Source organism: Ovis aries, chromosome 1, assembly GCF_016772045.2.
Source record: "Ovis aries strain OAR_USU_Benz2616 breed Rambouillet chromosome 1, ARS-UI_Ramb_v3.0, whole genome shotgun sequence".
NCBI classification, from domain to species: domain Eukaryota; kingdom Metazoa; phylum Chordata; class Mammalia; order Artiodactyla; family Bovidae; genus Ovis; species Ovis aries.
In genome coordinates, this window is record NC_056054.1 from 114843883 (window position 1) to 114864377 (window position 20495).

Below are 20495 nucleotides of genomic sequence, written 5' to 3' on the forward strand. Positions count from 1 at the left end.
TCCCAAAGGAGAAGACCAGGTAAGACCAGGTGAAGAGGAATAACCTCATTACCTACCCTAGGCAAACATATTCTGCCAGTAGTCCATTTGTTCTATTAACCTCAGAGGTGTCACCTGTGATCCTCCTTCTCTCCTGCTCCCTCTTACCTGCTGTCTCATTTGCTGTTAAATTTTTTTTTTTTTTTTTTGCAGTGTGTCCTTCCATTTGATTCCCTTTTCCATACTTTTTGTTTAACTCTGTAGGGAGATGAAGGTAATTTTTGGATGCAGACTCTTCTGATTTGGCTGCAAGGGTCTCTCAACATAAAAATAACTAAGAGAAATCACACACTTAGAGAAAGCACATGTTCCCCAGGTAACTAAATGTTTTACTGAATCCATATAATACATAACCCTATTTAGTGTTTATAACAATCCTGAGGGAAGTATAAATATTGTTTCCATCTTGTACATGACAAAACTGAGTCACAGAGAGATTAAATGATCTGCCCCAAAATCACCCAGTAAATGAGTCAAACCCATCTCACTTAAGAGCTCAGGAGTTGAAGTGAGATCTTCAACTAAGTGAGATCTTCAATTAAGTGGGCAGATCATTTAATCTCTCTATGACTCAGAACTCCTGAGCTCTTAATTACTATGCTATATCACCTCTCTTGTGAGTTCAGATGTAATTAGCAGCTATAGGCATAGAAGTTTTTTTAAATCATCTTTTTTCTTAAAGATTACAGTTTGTTTCCTAATTAACACCTTTTGAAAGATGATGCCTTGTGTAAAAATAGATATTTTAAAAGTGCAGACACAAAATTCATAAATTAAAGTTCATCAGACAAAATGAAATGGACAGGTAAATCCAGAGACCCTGAAGTATCTGTGACTGTAACTAGCTATGTGGTCTTGGACAAGTCACCAAAGAATTTGGTGACATCACTTCTCATCTCAAGGGGCAGAATCTATGAATCTGAATCGCTCAGCCTTTATTATGTGTGTATACATAACCAAAATTGTGCCAGACACTCAATTCTACAACTGTCACAATTGTTGGTTGTCTTTGCTAACCTTGTCTTTTTCATTCTCTTAAGCTGGCATCTATTTGACAAAATATGTTCCTTAAGTAGCTAGTGAAAGCTACATATTCCTTTCCTTCAGCTGCAGTCCAGCCATCTGCACTCACATTTCAACATAACTGCAAACAAGACCCTGTCTGAACCAGGAAGGGAGACAAAGGTTAAGCTATTCTTAGAAGATCTGGAAGATAAAAACTAGAAGGCAATTGGAAAAAAATAATGTAAGGCTTTTCAAATTGTCAAATTTGAATTTTGAGACAATCCCAAGTTACAGAAAGTGTTTTTCTTCGCTGTTGCCAGCTAAAGGAAAAAGTGTAAAATTCAACCTGTGAAGAGAAGAAAAAATCCCCATTGATCTACAATGCATCTATATGAAAAAAAAAAATGCTTCCTCCTGGACAATCCAGACACTTTTAAGCTGTCTACATGGATCTCTGATTCAACCAAGCCATCTTTTCTCCAAGTCATAAAAAATTCAGGTGTGTGTAGGTGTGCACATGTGCACAAGCATGCATGTGTGTGTTCAAGTGATATACTATTTGGCATTGGGAGATTCGGAAACAAAGTCCAAGACTCTGGAAACTTGTCATCAGAAAGCACCAATCTTAGACAGTGGGCTCTTCTGGGGGAAGTCTGCAAGTCTTGTGATGCACTGTTGACCTTGTCCCAAAGTGCACAGGTCATTCAGTCCCATGCTCCTGTCGATCCAGGTATCTCTTGAAAACTATTACTTAAGTTACCAAATACAACAAAGTACTTTGTTAATGAAACATCTTGATTCTTTCTAAACTTCCTGAATTATAACAGACAAGTGCCTCATCAAGAAACATATGGTCTTCACAAAATTTGTCAAACAGTAGTAGCTTGACAAAACAACTCCACTCAGTTCACTACCAATACTGAGCACTTATGCAGTCTATCACTTCACATTTTTCAAGTATTATATTTTGTCTCTTCTCTTCTTCTGAGTCTAATATGATAGTTCTAACATCTTTCTAGAATGTAGAGTTTAGGATTCCAAGTGGTATTTTATCTAATGGGTTAGGTATTGTTTTGAGAAGTGTCTGGAGAAGCAGTTGGAAAAGAGAAAGGAAAGCATGCAGAATATAGAATAATGGTCTTGGCCTTATTTGCTATTTATGAAGCCTACTGATTATCAGGTATCTACAACCAGGTATCTATTTCTGCTTTATTGACTATGCCAAAGCCTTTGACTGTGTGGATCACAATAAACTGTGGAAAATTCTTCAAGAGATGGGAATCCCAGACCACCTAACCTGCCTCTTGAGAAATCTGTATGCAGGTCAGGAAGCAACAGTTAGAACTGGACATGGAACAACAGACTGGTTCCAAATAGGAAAAGGAGTACGTCAAGGCTGTATATTGTCACCCTGCTTATTTAACTTATATACAGAGTACATCATGAGAAACGCTGGTCTGGAAGAAACACAAGCTGGAATCAAGATTGCCGGGAGAAATATCAATAACCTCATATGTGCAGATGACACCACCCTTATGGCAGAAAGTGAAGAGGAGCTAAAAAGCCTCTAGATGAAAGTGAAAGAGGAGAGTGAAAAAGTTGGCTTAAAGCTCAACATTCAGAAAACAAAGATCATGGTATCTGGTCCCATCACTTCACGGGAAATAGATGGGGAAACAGTAGAAACAGTATCAGACTTGATTTTTGGGGGCTCCAAAATCACTGCAGATGGTGACTGCAGCCATGAAATTAAAAGATACTCCTTGGAAGAAAAGTTATGACCAACCTAGATAGTATATTCAAAAGCAGAGACATTACTTTGCCGACTAAGGTCCATCTAGTCAAGGCTATGGTTTTTCCAGTGGTCATGTATGAATGTGAGAGTTGGACTCTGAAGAAGGCTGAGCACCGAAGAATTGATGCTTTTGAACTGTGGTGTTGGAGAAGACTCTTGAGAGTCCCTTGGACTGCAAGGAGATCCAACCAGTCCATTCTGAAGGAGATCAACCCTGGGATTTCTTTGGAAGGAATGATGCTAAAGCTGAAGCTCCAGTACTTTGGCCACCTCATGCAAAGAGTTGACTCATTGGAAAAGACTCTGATGCTGGGAGAGATTGGGGGCAGGAGGAGAAGGGGACGACAGAGGATGAGATGGCTGGATGGCATCACCGACTCGATGGACGTGAGTCTGAGTGAACTCCAGGAGATGGTGATAGAGAGGGAGGCCTGTCGTGCTGCGATTCATGGGGTCGCAAAGGGTCAGACACGACTGAGGGACTGAACTGAACTGACAACCAAAGCATTAGCTGAATCTTTTCAATCTTGCAATATTTCCTTTTTGAAAGAGAAGGAATGTCTGGCCAAGGCATTTTATCTCAATGTGCCAACTGAATAGTATGTTTTGTAAGGAAACACCTCATCTGGACTTTCCAAGAGAATGATGGTCAGAGTGATTAAGCCTAAAGTCACGTGTACCTTAGCTGTGTTGGTGATGCATGTATGCTATGATTCAGGTGGCCTCTTCTACATATTTTCCAAGAGAGGCCCAATTTCTAATGCCTGGTCTACAGGCAAGGTATATGTCCTCATTCTAGTCAGAAATTGCAGTCACTCTGCATACATGTGCCTGACCTGGATTCATGCAGTCAGAAGCAATATTCATGCCACTTTGAGAACTGCCTGTACTCCATAATCTACTCAACTGGTAGATGAGAATTGGCTCATTATATGAAAGCCAAGAAACCCCGATTCACCCTTCTTATTGCAGCCTTCCTAGTGGCTCAGACAGTAAAGAACCTGCATGCAATGCAGAAGACCCAGGTTCGATTCCGTGGTTGGGAAGTTCCCCTGGAGAAGAGAATGGCTACCCACGCCAGTATTCTTGCCTGGAAAACCCATGGACAGAGAGGAACCTAGTGGACTACAGTCCATGAGTTTGCAAATAGTCGGACACAACTGAGCAACTGACACTTGACTAACACTGGAACTTCACTTCATGGCAGCCTCAGGATAGAAACTCACTGTTAAGTCAAAGGATGAGTCTCTTTCTGGGCCAGCTTTCAGAAGAGCCTGAGTGGGCCACCAACTCCACTCACTGGAGGAACTCGTGACACAGTGTGAAAGCAGTCAGGAGCACCGCGCACCAAAGGTGAGGTGTGTTTGTGTCTTTATTTCACTTTTGCTCCCCGATCTTGAGGAACTTGTACTCCAGAGATGAGAGAGACCTAAATTAACCTTGAACAAAATACCCTTGAACGACAAGGATTTGAACTTAGATGTGGATATTTTTTCAGTAGTGAGTACTACATCACCACATCATCAGCAGATGGCTGAGTGAGTAAAGAGGCAAAACCATGGATCCAGAGGAGCCAGCGGATTTTTCATTCCAAGGAGGTTGGTGCCCATAACCCTCGAGTGGTTCAGGGGTCAACTGCCCAGGAATTTTAGATTATTAGAATCCATGGTCTCTGATCCTGATTCACCCTTGAATTGTGTAAGAAACTGAAACCACTTGTTTCTTTCATGGAATTCACCAAAATAAAGAGCAAGTCACTTTTCACTACTTATATGTTTTTCATAAACTAGGAGTTTATTCTGAATTTGGTACAAATATTTTTTAAGAAACATAGGGTACTGAATTTAGTCCATTGACATCCTAAGTGACTAGAAGAAAAATTCATACTTTTAATTGATGCTTTCAAGCTATAATACATTGAGAATTTAGTTCCTAGGCCTTTCTGTAGAACCTGAGAAGTGTAGAAAATTAGAATAAAAGTACAATCTTTCTTCAGTATACACAGTGTCCAAATCAAGAACAATGAAGTAGTGGAGTTGGAAGGAGTGCAGAGGACTATATAATTGGATTTCTCAGCCTTTTACAAATACAATAATGAGGAGGAGGAAGGGAGGGATTGATTGATGATGTAACCTCTGCTATTTAGTAAAACCTAAGGTTATAGCTCAGAATCCCTGGATTCCCCACCCAGTATCATTTCCACATGTTACATAGCCTTTTGTATTTAATTGAAAGTAAAAAGAGAAATAAAAGCAGGAAACCCATTGATCAGGAGAGATTGAAGAGGCTCTGAATCAATCTCAGTGTGTGACCCTGGGGTCTCTGTGGTATTGGTGCCTGGGTGGTCACTTGGGGTTGCTCATTCAGTCTGGAGGGGAGGGTGACTTGTGTGTGAACCTCAGGATTCTACCTCAGTTCAACAGTACCTCAGGGAAGATAGGATAGTTTCCTCACTGTTCAGAAGTAGAATAGAGAAAGGATTTGTACACCAGCAGGCTTCCAGCCCTGGGCGTGGTGTGCAGCACGGAGTAGGAGCTTAGTAAACAAGATTTGATGGAGAAGAGTCAATGGGGAGCCCAGGGAGCAGCTTCCTGCAATTAATAAAGGAATGTGAGAGGTGGGAGAAAGGGCACATGAGACAGACCCCTCAGGTCAGCTTGCTTAAGAACTGTGGATGCCTCACTGCACGCCATTCTATCAAACCACTCCAAACTAAGACAGCTACTGTGTCCCTGGCTTCCAGATGGTGCTAGGGGTCAAGAACCCACCTGCCAATGCAGGAGATACAAGAAATGTGAATTTAATCCCTGGGTCAGGAAGATCCCTGGAGGAGGAAATGGCAACCCACACCCACCAGGTAGAAGATACTTGTCTCTCAGTTTCTAGGGGTCCTTAAACGACATTTGCAAGAAGAGCCTTTCTGCAGTTAGAGCCCGGTTAATTGTAGGAAGAACACTAGCCTGAGACTTCCCCGGCAGTCCCATGGTTAAGACTCCATTTGAATCAGTTCTAATGAGATGGATGAAACTGGAGCTGACCATACAGAGTGAAGTAAGCCAGAAAGAAAAACACCAATACAGTATCCATGGGATTTTCCAGGCAAGAGCACTGGAGTGGGTTGCCATTGCCTTCTCCGATACTAACACATATATATGGTATTTAGAAAGATGGTAATGATGACCCTGTATGTGAGACAGCAAAAGAGACACAGATGTGCAAAGCAGACTTTTGGACTCTGAGGGAGAGGGAGAGGGTGGGATGATTTGGGAGAATGGCATTGAAACATGTATACTGTCATGTAAGAAACGAATCGCCAGTCTATGTTCGATGCAGGATACAGGATGCTTGGGGCTGGTGCACAGGGATAATCCAGAGAGATGATATGGGGTGGGAGGTGAGAGGGGGGTTCATGTTTGGGAACTCGTGTACACCCGTGGTGGATTCACGTCAATGTATGGCAAAACCAATACAGTATTGTAAAGTAAAATAAAGTAAAAATAAAAATTTATTAAAGATAAAAGGCTCCATTCTTTCAGTGCATGAAATTAATTACTAGTGTTTATCAGTATAATAATAAAATTTAATAGCAGCCCCCCAAAATGTGTGACTCTTATTTAGACTCTGAGGGGTCAAACAATCCAACTACCAAAAGATCACTGAAGATATTGGGATACTTACTGAATATGTAAGGATATTAAAGAGTTGTTAATTTGTCAGTATAATCATGGTTTTTAATGTTTTGTTAAGAGTTCTGCAAAGGGATACCTGCTGAAAGAATTACGGGTGAAATGGTAAAAATAGTATGCTATAATGCAAACTCATCATTATTGTTTTTAAAAATGAGATTATGATTTTTTTCTGACTACCCATAAAGAAGGAAGGGCTTCCCTGGTGGCTCAGACCACAAAGAATCTGCCTGCAATGCAGGAAACCAGGGTTTCATCCCTGGGTCAGGAAGACCCGCTGGAGGAGGCCATGACAACCCACTCCAGTAATCTTGCCAGGAGAACTCCATAGACAGAGAAGCCTGGCAGCTAAAGTCCATAGGGTCTCAAAGAGTGAACACAGCTGAGAGACTAATACACAAACATACACACAAACACACAAAGAGGGAAAGAAGGACGGAGGGAAATTCGATTGTTAATAGTCGTCTGCTTACAAAAACCTAGTTACCTTATATTATTTCATTTATTATTTATAGCATCTCTCCTTAGCAAGATAAATATCCTCATTTATGGATAAGGATATGAAGCTCAGAGAGGCTTAGATTTTCAAGTTTATACAACTAAGGAAGTAATAGAGGTGGAGTTACCATGTCCATTTTTTTCACTCCACTACATTGCTAATGTTAAGGCAGGGAATATAGACTGTGAATTTACATCCTTTCTTATTCTGGGTTTTCTTTAATATCCCTGAAATGTGTAAACTTAGGAGTTATTTTCTCAGTCAAAAACAAACAGGCTTTCATGGTCTTTATCCTCTGGGTGACTCAGCCTTTAAAATAGAGTGCAGGTTTAATGTTATCTAATGAACTTTAAAGGAAGAAAGATATAGGAACCTGTTATCTTCTGTCCTCCAGCCACATTCTGCTTCCTGTTACTAATGATTGATCCTGACTGAACTAAGTAAAGTTTAGTTCCTTTGCTTTCCAGCCAGCAGGACAGACAAAAGCTATTAACACTGGCCCCAGAAATATAAACTCTTTCCCTAGATATCATCTATCCCATAACAGTCTTTGCTAAAGAAGGAGAAACAAATTAGATTATCTTTCAGGGATCCTTCCAAATTTAAGATTCTGGAATCTAAAAGTGTTGTGTATTGGTGTTTCAAAATAGCCCAGGCCGAATGAAAGAAATACTAGGAAGAGGCAACAGTTAGAATACAGATTATAATTCCTTAAAGAAGGTGGGACAGGAACTGCATGAGAAACAACAGTGATACAATTTCATGAGGTTTCCCAGTTGCTAAAAGCTATCATTAGAAGCAAAAAAAAAAGATTCACCTCTTTAACAAGGTTTTTCCTGATGAAATTATAGAAAAGCTTTTTTTCCCCTACTTCCAATCTCATCCACTGCCCCTTAGCAGGAATCCCTCTTTATTTTACAAGATACACTCTTTATCCTATTTCAGCATAAAAGTCACTGCTATTGTCCTTCTCAATCCTTTTGGAAACAGAGAAATCACCAAGATGACCTGCAAGCAGGTCTGTTTCTACTTGCTATGCATTTATTTGTGGATTCTTTTGAGAAAATATGTGTTAAGTGCCTACTACTTTCCAAATACAGATTATCTTTTTAGTAATTGAAGTCTTTAGGCAAAAGAAGAGACAATCTTTTTCATGAACAGATCTTTTCAGTCTTCAGATTCGGAGTGGATGGGCACTGGATAAGTCCCAAGGAGACAGTGTGAAGGACAAGCTGCGCAGGAGGTTTACTGTGATTGGAAATTCAAAATTGTCTCCTTGCTTGCCTGGGAGAGACAGTACGGATTGCACAAAGATGTTACAACATCAATCAGACTCTCTGGACCCTCTCACCCCCTGCCTTTGCACATGGAAACCTGTCCCTTAGCCTGGAATGTCTTCCTTCTCTCTCTTTTTCCTCTCTGAACCTAACCAACTCCTTGGTCCTTTCAGGCTTAGTTCTTAAACCTTAGGCATCAGTCCCCTGCGACTTCTTACAGTTTTGCACAACTACCCAAAGCTCTATTAGCTCCCTGCCCACTTCCTCTACTTTTGTGCTTCTTGACACTCAATTCATTTATTCCTCCATAGTTGGAGGAACTCTCAACAGACAGTTACTAGTTACTTTATTCTTATTCATTTCCCATGTTATTGTTTTGTCGCTAAGTTGTGTCTGACTCTTTTGTGATCCCATGGACTGCAGCCTGCCAGGCTGTTCCATACATGGGATTTCCCAGGCAAGAATACTGGAGTGGATTGCCATTTCCTTCTCCAAAGGATCTTTCTGAATCAGGATCGAACCCACATCTGCAGTGGCAGATGGATTCTTTAGCCCTGAGCCACTAGAGAAGCCCAGATTTATCTCCCTACCTGAACTGCAGTTTCCCAGAGAGATATTTTTTATGCTTATGTCTATGGCAAGTATGGAGGTTTGAAAAGTGATCCAGAGAAACAGTCAAAATTGTTTAATCAGTAAGAATTGAAGCTAAGTTTTTCTTAGGGACACCTCCTCCCTATTTTATTATATACTTTATTCACTTCCTTAAGATTACAGAATTTCTCTGAAATATTTGCCAGTAAGTTGCACGACTCTCTATCAGCAACAGCAAGCTTCAAATTCACACTTGTTCCCAGAGAGCATGATCTCAAACTCTACTATCTCTTTAGGCTTCTTTGATGATCATGTGTCCTTTCTGACTCATTTATTCAAGTTCATTGCTACAGTGTTTCAGTTCATTATGTACTTATCTTTTCTCTATAATTTGCCCAAGGATTTGCTCATGCCTTTGGAAAAAGCTGTATTTACGTAATTCTGTGAACCCAGGAGTCTTGATCCATTCTATTTGTTTCTTCTGTGTGGCTTGAAAACCTTAAGATTGCTTGATTAGGCACCTTTCTTCTCTAAATTGTCAACACTTAGACCCACATAAAGAAGATGGAGGAAAACTGGATGTTTAGTAAAATGATAATAAAAAACAAGATGAAGCATGACCTCCCCCATTTACTTTCTATAGCTCCTGAAATTCCCAGCATTGCCACACACTTGAGATGACTAGAAGCACCTGTGTGAACCATGGATTAAACACACTCGTTATTAGCCCCCCAAAATCAGATATATGTCAGATATGACACTTTATTAACAGTTCAGGAAAATTCTTAGTCAGTAGTTGCTGTCTTCATTACTCTTACTCCTCTTTATATAGTTTAGTAGAGACTGTAGATTTGGTATCAGGAGCAATCAACACCACCAGACAGAAGCAATAATAACCACATTGGTTGCTTTATATGATGGTAATAACTTCTGGGAATCATAATAATACTTTTCATTTCAGAAGACTTTCATATTTTTCCGAAGAGCAATATTTAAAAATTAAACTTGCTCAGACATTCAGGAGCCTTAAAATAAATGGATTTTTTAAAGAAGCCTAAAATTCATAGTTGAATATCACTGGTAAAAATAAGTCTTTCAACTGATTCATTTCTTTTTCTGTTGACTCTCTAATATTCCCACCCATACAACATTAGGTCTCAGTACGACAGAAGGTAAAAGTTGTGGGGTGGCGGTCATTCATTTCTCAAATGTTTATTATAGGTCTTTTTGAATATATAAAAATATCTGAGGCCAACTTTGAGTTTAAATGAGTAATAGTCTTAAAAATCTAAATAAATAGTAGGAGAATAGTTTCTACAAATACATCAAAGTTGACTCTGGCTTAATGCTTTCCTAAACATTGAGAAAGAACTATTTTCTAAAGCTTCCCTTACATGAAATAAATGTTGCTTTCTTGTAAGTCAGAGTCTCACTGAGTAGATTACTTCTGCCACAGCCATGACTTCAACACAGGGTTGAAATCTTGATGATTTTCACTAATTGACTTCCAAGCCTTCAGAAAGAAATAAATTAAGAAAACCTTCCCTTTAATTGCAACTCTCACTAGTCACTGAAACCAGGTGTATCTCACTTTATTTAAATTATAGAACAACTAATCCAATGTTCATTTACTAAGAAAGAAAATAAAATTCCAGGAAAGTTAAATAAACTGCTCATGGACACAAATTAGTTAATGACAAAACTAAGTCTGTTCCTTACTCCCTAACCTTTCCACTATGAGTAGAGCCAAGGAAAGCAGATTTGGATTTATTCAAGTATCATTTTCCCCTTAGAATAAACAATCTTTCCATTAGTATTTTTTAACAGCTCCCCAGCTCCACAATTCCACTTCTCCGAGTTACACGTTACAGGTAGCACTTAATTGGAAATATGACTGCAATGGTAACAGATCATGAAAAAAAAATAATATGATACCATAACTGCAGGATTCTACCATATACCTTAAAAGTTTCAGGTAATCGATGAGAAAAAAAAGCTTGCTCCTTGGTTGCCCTGTAATATTCGATGTGAACATTAGTTATATCCTGAAGCATAAGAATTTACTGTGACTTAAAAAAATTATAAAGTGAATCAATAACAATGTAGGTAGTAAATTAGTGAATCAGATACGAAACAGTTATAGGAATCAATTTAAAAAATGTTCAATCCATGTGTCTCAGTAAACATTATGCATATATATAAGAACAAAAAGGGAAATATTAGTAACAGTGCCAAACTTTCAATAAAATTTATTGAGTATTCACTAAATGCCAAGCAGTAGATCATAGGATCACACAATGACCAGCAGATCAATGATTTAATCATTCTAAGTAAAGAGTTCATCAATGAATAAGGTAAGATTTATCCATTACAGGAAAGTACATGATTTCAAACTATAAATGGGCTAAAGATATATGTTAAAATTGTGGTAAAAGTCAAATATGCAATCTCAGAGTTGAGAAAATGGAAAAGGAAAGAATTATGCATCATGTCATGTTCTAGGAGGAGTCTTTCACCCAGGTGTTGTGTTTTGGGCTTTCTATAGAGGGAGAGATAGGCTGAGATCAGTAAATGGTATCCAGCAATGAAACCTGTCTCCCTCCCCAGGTTTGGTCCAATAGCCAATATCACCCACCTAATTACCATCTCACTACTAATTACTTAAGTTCTACTTCTCTTTAAAAAAAAGTATATATATATATACACAAACATCTTTAAAAAAATAATAATCTGTGCTTTTGACAGTACAAAGTGAGAGTAGGCTTTATTCCCAGTCACTTTTCAGTATTGTTGGAGGCAAATTAATTTGTTAGGATGTTACCTCTTTAAAATCATTTTGAGATTATTTATAAGGTTGAAGTTGACAAAAAGAAAACCTGAGCTTGTTAGAGATAGAGTATAGATCTACTGAACAGTACAACCTTCTTGGGCAAACATTGCCACTGCCTTTAGTAATGAAGTTAGGCTGTACAAGGATTATCTTTATTTTCTTTAAACAATATAGGATCAAACAAAATGTAATCAAATTCATTCTTAAGAAAGGAGAACCCTACTTCTTTGCATCAGGTAGGACTGTTGGGTTAAATTCTCTAACAAGTCAGATGGTTCTTCTCCTTCAGTTTACTTAGTGTAGATACTTAGGATTCCCTCTAGAATATTGTCCAGTCTAAGGATTACCACAGAGCCTCAAAGGTGTTCCTCTGTCTAAAAACAAAAGCACAATGTTAGCTGATAAATAATTTCTATGTCCCAAGGACTGTCTTCTGTCCAGCAATCTAGCTGCTTCTGATGGTATCCAGCCAGAAGACAAAGAGCAGTGAGAAGTCCTCTCTGCTTCATTGCAAAGCTGAGTGTTCCTCTCTGAGTTCACGTACATTAATAAAGGTTAACATTTAAGCAGTTCTAATATGTGCCAGACAGTGTTCTGAGAGTTTCACACACAGTAATTCATTCAGCCCTCATAACCAGCTAATGAGATAGACACACAGACCCATTTTGCCAGTAGGGACCCTGAGATACAGGGAGTTCAAATAAGTCGCCCAAGACCACACAAATAGTAAGTAATGGAACCAGGATTGAAACCCAAGCAGTTTGATGTTGGAATCCATGCTCTTAACCATACACTTCTGAATCTGCACAAGCACCTATAAAATAGGAGGAAATCCTTGGAGGAAGCGATGTTCTGGATACAAACGATGTATGCTATATCTCATATTGTACCAGTCTCCTAGCTCAGATCTTTCAAAACTTTGTCATTTAACAGAGGAAACAATTCCCAGTCTACAATCAACCACCTGTTTTGCCACAAACCACAGTGACCCCTGAATGAAGATTCTCCTTATCTCCATCTCTTAAACCAAAATAACTCATTCTCACCTTTCCAGGCATGAGTGGGGCAAGGCTGCAAGTCCTTTGCACATTTTGGCAAGTGGCTTAGCTCCTCAGCTTTGAACACAAGTCCTTATCAGCAGAGCAAGTCTTTGAAAACTTCAAAACCGTCTGAGACTGCCTTTTTCTCCAGGGAATATATAGAGGCTCTCTTCCAGCCCTCTGTCACTCTGTGGACCAATCCAGAGCCTGAGAGGAAATTGCAGGCTGGAGAGCAACAGCGCTTGTGTGGGAGGTGGAGGCTGGAATCTTTCCTCTGTGGCAGGCACTGCCACATTAGGTTTGCGACTGCTCTTATCAGAGCACTTCTGCCAGGGCAGGCATAGGCCCTAAGCTATGCACAGGTTGTTCATGCTTTAACTCATAAATTTGAACCCATCACAGCAAAGAAGTGGTTTTTGTTACGAAGCAGAGTGCTTTGGGCTGCTTCAGATGTGTTGAAGTCACAAGATTGTTAGGACTACAAGGGCCCTTGCCGATCATGTAGCCCAGCTTTGTTTCACAGTACAGGAAACAGTTTTAGAGAACTCTGGGGGACATATAGTGAATCCCTACGATGTGCCAGGCACTCAGCTGGATGCTGGAAATTCAAGTAAAAAGGTACTCTATGTTCTCAAGATCCCAAACGTTATTATAAATATGGTATAAGTGAGTGATGGAGGCAGGCCCAGAATGCTGTGAGCTTTTAAGCACCAGAAAAGAAGATGTGTTTTGGAGGAAATAACACCTGAGCTGAGGGATGAAAGAGATAAAATACCTTACATAATTCTGTCTACTATATTTTATCCTCCTATTTCTGTAAATGGTTTTCTGACTGTCCTTTTACTTTATGACTAGGTTAGGTTATTCTCTGGAGCAACACCACCATGGACCCACTCATCCTTGGCTGGGTTTATCATGCTTTCCCCTTCAACATTTTCCTGTTTCCTATCATTCAAGGATTATTTTCACCAAAATTTACCTTGTTTGTGTTTCATCCTGTTAGGATTCAAGGGGCTAATACATTAATAAGTGCATGCCTGCTAAGTTGCTTCAGTTGTGTCTGATTCTTTGCTACCCTGTGGATTGTTGCCTGCCAGGCTCCTCTGTTCATGGCATTTTCCAGGCAAGAATACTGGAGTGGGTTATCATGCCCTCCTCCAGGGGATCTTCTGGACCCAGGGATTGAACCTGTGTCTCTCAAGTCTCCTGCATTTACAGGCATTTTTTTTTTAACCATTAATGCCACCTGGGAAGCCCTGAATTTATTATTAGTATGTAATGATATTTATTATATCATTAATGTAATGATAGCTGTCATTAGTATGTAAATGCAAATGCCTAAGGGGTTGGCATGAGTCTAAGCTAAAAATAAGCAGCATCATATAATCTGTAAGAAAAGCTCTAAACTTGGAATTAAAGGTGATTCTCATAACATTCCACATTATCTGAAATTGTTTTAAACTGTTTTAACTATTGATCAGGACCTGTAAAGTCCATATAGTATATTATAACCTGGTGCTTTAAAGCAAATAAATAGAATATAATACACAAATATTCAACTGCATTGTGTGAAGAAAATTAGACATTGTTTTCTGAAATTTTTGCTTTAATAAACCATATGTATGTGTCAATAGGATCATTAAACTGTATCTCTGACTATAAATCATGATCATAAAGGTTTGAAAGCTATTACTCTATACCATATATTTTTTTAGATTTTTTAAATGTGGACCATTTTTTAAGTCTTTATTGAATTTATTACAATATTGCATCTTCTTCTTCTTTTTAAAGATTTGGTTTGTAGACCAGGGATCCAACCCATACCTCTTGCATTGGAAGGAAAAGTCTTAACCACTGGACCACCAGGGAAGTCCCTACCATACATTTTTAAAAATAGGGAAACCTATTGTAGTCAGTTCTGACTTTGCACAACATCAGGCACATAGACATTTACAAAGATTGCTTGAACTAAATACAGCTGTCCAAGTTCTGCCATTACTGGCCACTCAAACATCAACAAATCAATTAATTTGAGTGACGGAGTATTCAGTGTTCATAGAAATATAAACACTGTTATTGATGACTGAGTCTCATAGTAGGAATATGTGTAAAGCTCGCAGAAGAAACTCCTTAGAGCCAAAGCCTAAATTACTGTTTGATATACAAGTGGCCTTGAGGAGAAAATAATATGAAAAAAATTAATGTAGAACATTGGAGAGTGATGCTTTGGCTAGGACTGAAGATCAAAGCAGGTTTCTGACTATCCCAGAAGAGTGATGAGTGGAGTTATTCAAAACTAAAAATTATATCCATCATTGTAAATGATGAACTAGAACACAAAATGAAAAAAAGCAAACTCAAATAGAACTAAATATTAATTCAGCATATATTTGTTTTGAAAACTTCATAAGGAGGGCATGTAAAAGAGTTTGCTCATTGTATTAGGGTTCTGAGGAGATATCTACAAAGATGTGTTATAAGAAATTGACTCACTTGATTCTGGACATTGAGAAGTTCCAAGATCTGCAGTCAGAAAGCTGAAGACCCAGGAGAGCCCAGGTATGTGCTCCTAGTCCAGAGGCCTGAGAAGCAGAAGCAACGGTATAAGTTCCAATCTGAGTCCTAGTCTGAAGGCAGGCGATGATCCACGTTCCAATGAAGACAGGAAGAAAGGATGAAATGTCCCTTCCTCTGCTTTCTGTTCTATTCAGGCTATCAATGGATTGGATGAGGCTCACCCACATTGGAGAAGGCAATCAGATTTTCTCCATCTTCTGATTCAAATGTTCGTCTCATTCAGAAACACCCTCACAGACACACTCAGGATAACATTTGACCAACTATCTGGGATCTTGGTGGTCCAGTCACCTTGACATATAAATAGAGTCATAGATGTAGAAAAAAAAATCTTAGACAGCTATTGGGGATGAGGGGAAAGGGACAGAGAGGGATAAATTGGAAGACTGGGATTCACACACACACACACACACACACACACACACACACACACACGTAGTGAAATATATAACTGCTACAGAATAGGTCCTTATTGGCTATCCATTCTAAATACGGCAGTATGTACCTGTCCATCAGGGACAACAGAGGATGAGATGGCTGGATGGCATCACTGACTCGATGGAGGTGAGTCTGAGTGAACTCTGGGAGTTGGTGATGGACAGGGAGGCCTGGAGTGCTGCGATTCATGGGGTCGCAAAGAGTCAGACAAGACTGAGCGACTGAAATGAACTGAACTGAACTGAATTGAACTGAACCTGTCCACCCCAAACTCCCTAACTATTCCTCCTCCAACCCTCCTCCATAACCATAAATTTGCTCTCTTTGTGAATCTGTTTCTGTTTTATAAATAAGTTCATTTGTATCTTTTTTTTTTAGATTTCATATACAAAGGATATCATACAATATTTCTTTTTCTCTGTTCGAGTTACTTCATTCAGTATGGCAATATCTAAGTCCATCCATGTTTCAGCAAATGGCTCAGAATTGTGTAATGACCTAAATGGGAAAAGAATTTGAAAAAGAGTAGGTACATGTAAGCTTGCATGCTAAGTTGTTTCAGTCCTGTCCAACTCTTTGTACCCCAAAGGACTGTAGCCCACCAGACTCCTCTGTACATAGGATTCTGCAGGCAAGAATGCTGGAGTGGGTTGTCATGCCCTCTAATACTCGATCTTCCTGACCCAGGGAACAAACATTCTCTTATGTCTCAAGCATTGTCAGGCAGATTCTTTACCTGTGTTACTTCAGTCCAGTTCAGTTACTCAGTTGTGTCCAACTCTGTGAAAGCATGGACCGCAGCATGGCAGGCTTCCCTGTCCAACACCAACTCCTGGAGCTTCCTCAAACTCATGTCCATTGAGTCAGTGATGCCATCCAACCATCTCATCCTCTGTTGTCCCCTTCCCCTCCTGCTTTCTATCTTTCCCAGCATCAGGATCTTTTCAATAAGTCAGTTCTTCACATCAGGTGGCCAAAGTATTGGAGTTTCAGCTTCAGCATCAGTCCTTCCAATGAATATTCAGGACTGATTTCCTTTAGGATTGACTGGTTGGATCTCCTTGCAGTCCAAGGGACTCTCAAGAGTCTTCTCCCACACCACAGTTCAAAAGCATCAATTCTTTGGCACTCAGCTTTCTTTATAGTCCAGCTCTCACATCGATACATGAGTACTGGAAAAACGATAGCTTTGACTAGATGGCCCTTTGCTGGCAACGTACTGTCTCTGCTTTTTAACATGCTGCCTAGGTTGGTCACAGCTTTTCTTTCAAGGAGCAAGTGTCTTTTAATTTCATGACTGCAGTCACCAACTGCAGTGATTTTGGAGCCCCCCAAATAAACTCTGACACTGTTTCCATTGTTTCCCCATCTATTTGTCATGAAGTGATGGGGCCAGATGCCATTTTCTTGGTTTTCTGAATGTTGAGCTTTAAGCCAACTTTTTCATTCTCTTCTTTTTTTTTTTTAATTTTAAAATCTTTAATTCTTACATGCGTTCCCAAACATGAACCCCCTCCCACCTCCTCCCCATAACATCTCTCTGGGTCATCCCCATGCACCAGCCCCAAGCATGCTGTATCCAGTGTCAGACATAGACTGGCGATTCAATTCTTACATGATAGTATACATGTTAGAGTGCCATTCTCCCAAATCATCCCACCCTCTCCATTCTCTTCTTTCACTTGCATCAAGAGGCTCTTTAGTTCTTCACATTCTGCCATAAGGGTGGTATCATCTGCATATCTGAGGTTATTGATATTTCTCCCAGCAATCTTGATTCCAACTTGTGTTTCCTCCAGCCCAGCATTTCTCATGATGTACTCAGCATATAAGTTAAATAAGCAGGGTGACAATATACAGCCTTGATGTGCTCCTTTCCCGATTTGGAACCAGTCTGTTGGTCCATGTCCAGTTCTAACTGTTGCTTACTGACCTGCATACAGATTTCTCAAGAGGCAGGTCAGGTGGTCTGATATTCCCATCTCTTGAAGAATTTTCCACAGTTTGTTGTGATCCACACAAAGGCTTTGGCATAGTCAATAAAGTAGAAATAAATGTTTTTCTGGAATTCTCTTGCTTTTTCAATGATCCAGTGGATGTTGGCAATTTGATCTCTGGTTGCTCTGCCTTTTCTAAAACCAGCTTGAACATCTGTAAGTTCATGGTTCATGTACTGTTGAAGCCTGTCTTGGAGAGTTTTAAGCATTCCTTTGCTAGTGTGTGAGATGAGTGCAATTGTGCAGTAGTTTGAGCATTCTTTGGCATTGCCTTTCTTCGGGATTGGAATGAAAACTGACCTTTTCCAGCCCTTTGGCCACTGCTGAGTTTTCCAAATTTGCTGGCATATTGAGTGCAGCACTTTCACAGCACCATCTCTTAGGATTTGAAATAGCTCTGCTGGAATTCCATCACCTCCACTAGCCTTGTTCATTGTGATGCTTCCTAAGGCCCACTTGACTTCGCATTCCAAGATGTCTGGCTCACCCGTTTGTGCATTCAAGATGTCTCAATTACCTGTGTCACCTGTTGTTTTTCAGTTGCTAAGTTATGTTCAACTCTTTATTACCCCAGTGGACTGCAGCATGCCTGGCTTCCCTATCCTTCACTACCTCCCAGAGCTTGCTCAAACTCATGTCCATTGAGTAGATGATGCCACCCAATCATCTCATCCTCTGTTGTCCCCTTCTCCTCCATCCCTCAATCCTTCCTAGCATCAGGGTATTTTCCAGTGAGTTGGCTCTTCACATCAGATGATCAAAGTACTGGAGCTTCAGCTTCAGCATCAGACCTTCCAGTGAATATTCAAGGTTGATTTCCTTTAGGATTGATTGGTTTGATCTCCTTGCTGCCCAAGGGACCTTCAAGAATCTTCTCCAGCACCACAATTTGAAATCATCAATTCTTTGGTGCTCAGACTTCTGACTCTCACAGCCATGACTACTGGAAAAACCACACCTTTGACTATATGTATCTCTGTCGGCAAAGTGATGGTCTCTGTTTTTTGTTATATTGTCTGTGTTTGTCACAGCTTTTCTTCCAAGGAACAAGCATTTTTTTAATTTCATGTCACCTCTACTCCAATATAAAATAAAAAGTTTTTAAAAAGTTTTAGTAAAAAATAATTTCATTTACTATAATTTTTATAAGATTTCTTGTAAAGAATCCTTGCCTAAATGGTTTGCCTAAATGTCTAAATTTCTAAAAAGAATTTCTTGACTAAATGTTCCTCATGATGCTTTCTAGAAATATATTTGAGTGCTATTAAGGCATTTTTTAATTTCTACAATCAGATGAATAATACTCTTATTTTTGTTTTATTTTGTGGTGATAATTTTAAAAATAATTAATCTAAATTAAATAGGTAGCTAGTAAGGGCGTACTGTATAGCACAGGATATATCATGATCCACATGGGAAAAGAATCTAAAAAAGAGTGAATATATGCCAACTAAGGCCCTTATAGTCACAGTTATGGTTTTTCATGTACAGATGAATCATGTACAGATGTAAGAGTTGGACCATAATGAAGTTTGAATGGCAAAGAATTGATGCTTTCAAATTGTGGTACTGGAGAAGACTCTTGACAGTCCCTTGGACTGCAAGGGGATCCAACCAGTCAATCCAAAAGGAAATAAATTCTGAATATTCATTGGAAGGACTGAGGCTGAAGCGGAAGCTCCAATACTCCAAGAGCTGACTCACTGGAAAAGATTCTGATGCTGGGAAAGATCAAAGCTAAAAATAGAATGGGGAGGCGGAGGATGAGATAGTTAGAGAGCATCACTGACTCAATGACCATGAAGGTGAGCAAACTCTGGGAGACAGTGGAGGATAGAGGAGCCTGGCACACCACAGTCCATGGTGTTGCCGAGTTTGACAAGGCTTAGTGACTGAACAGCAATACATATGTATAACCAATTCGCTGTCCTGTATAACAGAAACTAACACAACATTGCAAATCAACTCTTCTCCAATAAAATTTTTTAAAATTAATCTTCACCTTGATGTAAAATAATTTTGTAGTTCTTTTTATTTTTTCCCTTACATTTCTTCTTTTTATTTTTTGCATTTTTTGCCTTTATTTTATTTTTAAATATAAATTTATTTATTTTAATTGGACATTAATTACTTTACAATATTGTATTGGTTTTGCCATACATCAACATGAATCTTCCAGAGGTATACACGTGTTCCCCATCCTGAACCTCCTCCCACCTCCCTCCCCATACCATCCCTCTGGGTCATCTCAGTACACCAGCCCCAAGCATCCAGTATCATGCATTGAACCTGGACACTTTTTCTCTCCTCTCCCTCCTAAACATCTCTCAAAATGATAGTAAATATTTCAAAATTCTGTATGACTATAATAACGTAGAGAAAGAGAAACTGATCATCACATTCTGACTGGTCTCAATCTCTTTATCAGCAGAGGAAAGATGTTTAGGAGTGGTAACTATGGAAACAAGGGGAAAAAATAGAAAACACCACAAAAAAAGGTATTCTATCCTTCTGCCTTGCAGGATGCGACAAGAGTTGAGACCTAAATTCTAGATACTATGGGGGACAAGAATTAGCTGTGGAGATGGAAGTATGAGAATAATCGAAAGTTTTCATCAGTTGACAGAGTTTCCTGCCCACATACTTCTCTGCACACTCTCTCCCCATACACAATTGTTGTGATTCTTTTTTAGTTCATTTTCTTAACTAAACCAGGTATCA

At 39.3% G+C, this 20495-nt stretch overlaps 1 protein-coding gene across 1 annotated transcript in view; it reads right to left on the reverse strand.

The window, feature by feature from the left end:
• Positions 1-12893, reverse strand: part of RGS5 (regulator of G protein signaling 5) — a 57184-nt gene extending 44291 nt beyond the window's left edge. Inside the window, exon 1 of the mRNA XM_015092349.3 lies at positions 12769-12893. Coding sequence (XP_014947835.3) covers positions 12769-12812 — 44 coding nt within the window. The 5' untranslated portion in view covers positions 12813-12893. The remainder of the gene's footprint in view (positions 1-12768) is intronic.
• Positions 12894-20495: the final 7602 nt, after the last annotated feature.